This window comes from Eleutherodactylus coqui, chromosome 2 (assembly GCF_035609145.1).
Source record: "Eleutherodactylus coqui strain aEleCoq1 chromosome 2, aEleCoq1.hap1, whole genome shotgun sequence".
In the NCBI taxonomy this organism is placed as follows: Eukaryota; Metazoa; Chordata; class Amphibia; order Anura; family Eleutherodactylidae; genus Eleutherodactylus; species Eleutherodactylus coqui.
Genome location: NC_089838.1, coordinates 196842509 through 196848508, shown reverse-complemented (window position 1 = coordinate 196848508; position 6000 = coordinate 196842509). Strand labels below are relative to the sequence as shown.

General features: G+C 42.6%; 1 protein-coding gene across 1 annotated transcript in view; it reads left to right on the top strand.

The window, feature by feature from the left end:
• The first annotated feature begins 938 nt into the window (after window positions 1–938).
• SMO (smoothened, frizzled class receptor) overlaps window positions 939–6000 on the top strand; it is a 49217-nt gene continuing 44155 nt past the window's right edge. The window contains exon 1 of the mRNA XM_066592172.1: window positions 939–1917. Within this exon, the coding sequence (XP_066448269.1) occupies window positions 1662–1917 (256 nt within the window). The 5' untranslated portion in view covers window positions 939–1661. The remainder of the gene's footprint in view (window positions 1918–6000) is intronic.

Sequence of the window (6000 nt, the reverse complement as noted above, 5' to 3'; positions counted from 1 at the left end):
TCTAACAGTGACCACATAGCCGAAAGGGGCACTTTGCTGTTTATTTTTAATAGCAAATAATCTGCAGTGCTGTATAGATAGTGATCACTTATATTGGGGCTCTCCATCCAGATTCACATATTAGTATGTTTTTGGAGTGTAGGAGGAAACTTACAGAAAGACAGGGAGAACATACAAACTCCATGCAGATCCTTGGTTGGATATAAACCCAGGACCCCAGCACTGGAAGGCAACAGTGATAACCAGTGAGCCATTGTGCTGCTTTTGGAGAGTCTGTAGCTTGAAGGTGTAGTCCAAACTGCAGGCATCATGTTACATGGGGAAAGATACAATATAACTTGTATTTCATTCATTTACATCTCTGCATTCTGAGCTGAGCCGTCCTTCTATCTGATTGGCAGATATCTTTATATGACTGTAGGTACCGGGAAGGCTGTCAATCACTGATCAGAGTTTACACAGACATTGTTTCATTTTTATCGCCTGCGCAAATGTTCAGTTGAATGATGAGCAAATTATCGTTGGTCATTCAGGCGGTCACTGGCAGCCTTTACACTGGACGATCTTTCAGTTTTGCATGATCCAGCAAGAATCTGAGCTATCATTGTTCAGTGTAGAAGGGCCCTTACTCCAGTTTCTTTAACTGACAGTCTAGCTCTTGATAACAATGTACTAAGGGGCCCCCTTTTTGTAGTTCTCAGCAGGCAGCCCTCATCCCCTCTTATCCCTCTTTAATCAGAATCAGGGTACATATGGACACTAGACCCGTATTTTTCTTGGTGCATGCACAAAGCTCTAGACCCTTTTGTAGCTGAGAAGACGGGGAAGAAGTATGTGATGCAAAACTTTGGAGGCAGAGAGTGGAGGAGGAGGAGGAATCAGGAGCCGCACAGCCATGGCTGGGATCAGATTACATTCTTCCACTCCTCTCCCTACAAATCCCTTTCCTGTCCCATGGAGACTGGTCATCTCTATCTGATGAATATCTTCAGCATATTGCTGTGACTCATCTTTAAACTTCAGGATATTTACTAACAAATGTATCAAAAAAGACAATTGTTGAAGGGGCTGGATTGAACACAGTGATGCTATTGAATACAGATACATTTCAGGATGAGCCCTAATCTGGACCTTTCCTGGCACATGTGATGTTCTATGAATTGGGCACCGGGTCTCTTTGTGGCTGAGAAGACACTTTCCAAAGTGTGAAGAAGTGTGAGATGTAAGGAGGCAGAGAGTGGAGGAGGAGGAATCAGGAGCAGCCATAGCCGGGATCAGATTACATTCTTCCACTCCTCTCCCTACAAATCCCTTTCCTGCAAGTTTTCTCCATGGGCACAGAAGAAAGCTGTAGGAACTTATCTCCATCTTCATCATCTTCCAGGGATTCGTGGGGGCGTTGAGGACAACTTGGCTGGATCTAAGTTTTACTCCTGAAAGTTGTGGTTTAGGATCGTCTGCACTGAATGAGAAGAGAGCAAAATGGAGGAGGGCAGGCGGCAAGAGAGGGGGATAGCCGAGCACCCATCCTGCTGAAGAGGAGACAAAGCGGAGCAGCGCCGAGCAGTAACCGCACAGTGTGCAGAATCCGCGCAATAGCCGCACAGTGTGCAGAATCCGCGCAGTAGCCGCACCGTCCTGCGCAGACTTCCCCTTCTCTGATGAAGATGTCCTCCGTGGTGCTGTGGATGAGCCTCGTGCTGGGGCTCTGCTTTCCCGATGCCATTTGTGGATCTAGAGGGGCTCAGTTCAATGAGTCTTTCTACACGGATCGCTGTAAGAAGACCACCACCTGTGAAGCCCTCCGCTACAATGTCTGCCTGGGCTCCACACTGCCCTACACACTGACGTCCACCGTCCTGGCCGAGGACTCCGGCTCCCAGGAAGAAGTTCATGATAAACTCGTGCTGTGGTCCGGTGAGTAGCGGGGCGGCCGCTCCGTGCAGGACAGATGTGTGCGGGGACGGCTGAAGCTACGGATGGCATGGGGGGCATTTATCAGGGCCTCAGATGCTGGCAGCAGGGAGTGGGTACACTTGTGTATATTGGGGTGTACAGTTGTGTATATTGGAGTGTATACTTGTGTATATTGGGGGTGTATACTTGTGTATATTGGGGTGTATACTTGTGTATATTGGATGTACAGTTGTGTATATTGGAGTGTATACTTGTGTATATTGGGGTGTATACTTGTGTGTATTGGATGTACAGTTGTGTATATTGGAGTGTATACTTGTGTATATTGGGGTGTATACTTGTGTATATTGGAGTGTATACTTGTGTATATTGGGGTGTAGAGTTGTGTATATTGGATGTACAGTTGCGTGGAGTGTGTAACTTGTATGTAATGAGTGTGTACAGCTGTATTTAGTGATGGGTACAGTTGTATGTAGCGGGTTCTGTATAGTGCGTGTGTGTAGAGAATGTAGTGTATAGTGTAGTATGTACAGTTGTATGTAGTGTATACAGATGTGTGTAGTATGTACAGTTGTATGTAGCGAATTCTGTATAGTGTGTGTAGAGTTGTCTGTACTGTTGTAGGTAGAGAATGTGTACAGTTGTGTGGTGTGTACAGTTGTATGTAGTTTGTACAGATGTGTGTAGTATGTACAGTTGTATGTAGCGAGTTCTGTATAGTTAGTTTGTGTAGAGAATGTGTACAGTTGTATGTAGTGTGTAGAGTTGTATGTAACAAGCTCTGTGTAGTGAGTGTGTGTAGAGATTGTGTACAGTTGTATGTAGTGTATACAGCTAGCTGTATGTAGTGTGTAGAGTTGTATGTTGTGTATACAGTTGTATTTTGTGTGTACAGTTGTATGTAGCGAGCTCTGTGTAGAAAGTGTGTGTAGAGATTGTGTACAATTGTATGTAGTGTATACAGCTAGCTGTATGTAGTGTGTAGAGTTGTATGTAGTGTGTACAGCTGTATGTATCGAATGTGTACAGTTCTGTATAGTGAGTGTGTGTAGAGATTGTATACAGCTGTATGTAGTGTGTACAGCTGTATGTAGTGAGCTCTGTGTAGAAAGTGTGTGTAGAGATTGTGTAGAGTTGTATGTAGTGTGTACAGCTGTATGTATCCAGTGTGTACAGTTCTGTATAGTGAGTGTGTGTAGAGATTGTGTACAGTTGTATGTAGTGTGTACAATTGTATGTTGTGTGTACAGTTGTATGTAGTGTGGACAATTGTATGTAGTGTGTACAGCTGTATGTAGTGAGCTCTGTGTAGAAAGTGTGTGTAGAGATTGTGTACAGTTGTATGTAGTGTGTAGAGTTGTATGTTGTGTATACAGTTGTATTTTGTGTGTACAGTTGTATGTAGCGAGCTCTGTGTAGAAAGTGTGTGTAGAGATTGTGTACAATTGTATGTAGTGTATACAGCTAGCTGTATGTAGTGTGTAGAGTTGTATGTAGTGTGTACAGCTGTATGTATCGAATGTGTACAGTTCTGTATAGTGAGTGTGTGTAGAGATTGTATACAGCTGTATGTAGTGTGTACAGCTGTATGTAGTGAGCTCTGTGTAGAAAGTGTGTGTAGAGATTGTGTAGAGTTGTATGTAGTGTGTACAGCTGTATGTATCCAGTGTGTACAGTTCTGTATAGTGAGTGTGTGTAGAGATTGTGTACAGTTGTATGTAGTGTGTACAATTGTATGTTGTGTGTACAGTTGTATGTAGTGTGGACAATTGTATGTAGTGTGTACAGCTGTATGTAGTGAGCTCTGTGTAGAAAGTGTGTGTAGAGATTGTGTACAGTTGTATGTAGTGTGTAGAGTTGTATGTTGTGTATACAGTTGTATTTTGTGTGTACAGTTGTATGTAGCGAGCTCTGTGTAGAAAGTGTGTGTAGAGATTGTGTACAATTGTATGTAGTGTATACAGCTAGCTGTATGTAGTGTGTAGAGTTGTATGTAGTGTGTACAGCTGTATGTATCGAATGTGTACAGTTCTGTATAGTGAGTGTGTGTAGAGATTGTATACAGCTGTATGTAGTGTGTACAGCTGTATGTAGTGAGCTCTGTGTAGAAAGTGTGTGTAGAGATTGTGTAGAGTTGTATGTAGTGTGTACAGCTGTATGTATCCAGTGTGTACAGTTCTGTATAGTGAGTGTGTGTAGAGATTGTGTACAGTTGTATGTAGTGTGTACAATTGTATGTTGTGTGTACAGTTGTATGTAGTGTGTACAATTGTATGTTGTGTGTACAGTTGTATGTAGTGTGGACAATTGTATGTTGTGTGTACAGTTGTATTTTGTGTGTACAGCTGTATGTAGTGTGTACAGCTGTATGTTGTGTGTACAGCTGTATGTTGTGTGTACAGTTGTATTTTGTGTGTAGAGTTGTATGTTGTGTGTACAGTTGTATTTTGTGTGTACAGCTGTATGTTGTGTGTACAGCTGTATGTTGTGTGTACAGCTGTATGTTGTGTGTACAGTTGTATGTTGTGTGTAGAGTTGTATGTAGTGTGTACAGCTGTATGTAGCGAGTTTGTACAGTTCTGTATAGTGAGTGTGTGTAGAGATTGTGTACAGTTGTGTAGTGACTCTTTCTCCGCCTGTAGTTGTGTATGCCCCATCCTCATATAATAGGGGATTCCTCCTGCTGGTGACATTTCCGGTGAAGGGGGCACTTTGTTTACTGTGAATCACAGCGACTTGTAGAAGCTTATCACTTATTTCACTTTGTAACTTGCACTACAAACTCTTGTTGAGTGGGTTTGGGCATTGTATGGCGGTCTGGTTTTAGTCCTGTCGTAGGGGGAAAGCAGGCTGCACCGTCTCTCAAAGTAAATGAATGGTTTACGAAAACTGCTTTTAATAAAGCACTTGGCAGTCTCTGTAGCATGACATCATCACGGGCATTACGTCATCATGACATATGTAGATGACCGTGGATTTGCAGTGGGAAGAATTTATGAATCTTTTATAACACTTATGACGGAAACCACAACAAATTTCTGGATCCATCACAAGATGGACACCTCTGGTATTTAACAGAGGCCGTAGAGCGAAACCTCCTTCAGAACTGCATCAAAGGTGCCATTCAGAGCCTCCGTTGCACACCATGTCAAAAATACTGGAGAAAATAGTGAAGCCGGCAGCTCTATTCTTGCTGGTAAGATGCCCAATACCAGAACAGAAAGCTGACAGGCCCCATTGCTGTAAATGGGGTCCATCAAGCATATGAGTGATGTGTCTCCCTGTCATTTTCATTGTTTTACTCCTAAAATGGAGCAGAACAACAGCAGTGGGACAGCCCCATACACATTAATGTTTTGTCATCCATACTTGACGGCCTGACGGTTTAAGGCGCGCTGGACTACTATCTAATGTGCATGGAGGCCACTCAGCTTTCCCTCAACAATGATGTCGGTGGAAAAAAAGAAGGATTTGGGGACGTTGAATTTCAACTCATGATCCTTTGGTTCCCAGGGGATAAGCTGCTGCCAGAGCTCTAGTGCTGGCTTACCTCCATAAACACATGAACTCTTATTGTTTAGATGGAACGATTGCACTGTGCAACAAATTTAAAAAAAACATTCATAACAGAAAGTAATTGCTATGTTTCTGTAAAATTAAAACCTGCGGATTCCACTGGTAACATTGAATACTCGCAGCACGTCTCACTTTCAAGTTACGAACCATTTCCTTTATTTAAGATGATAAATTTGGACGTGCCGTAATATTACTATTCTACTGAATTTGGTGTAAAATGGCGCTTGTATCTTGCTTCCTCCTGTAAGAAACATTACTTTTCCTCTGTAAGACCAGCAAAAGTCGCCCATCATAGTCGGATCGTACTTCCCTTTGTAACGGTCTTCAATGACTGAGGTGTTTTGTGGACGTAATACGCAGTGAATAGAACCCACTGATTTCAATGGGTTCGTTCACATGAGCGTAATTTTTTGCACAATGTACAACTGCATAAAAAATAAGCAGCAATACCTTGTTGGGGCGTATTACACACTGCAATAAGCAATTGAAGTGAATACGCAGTAAGTA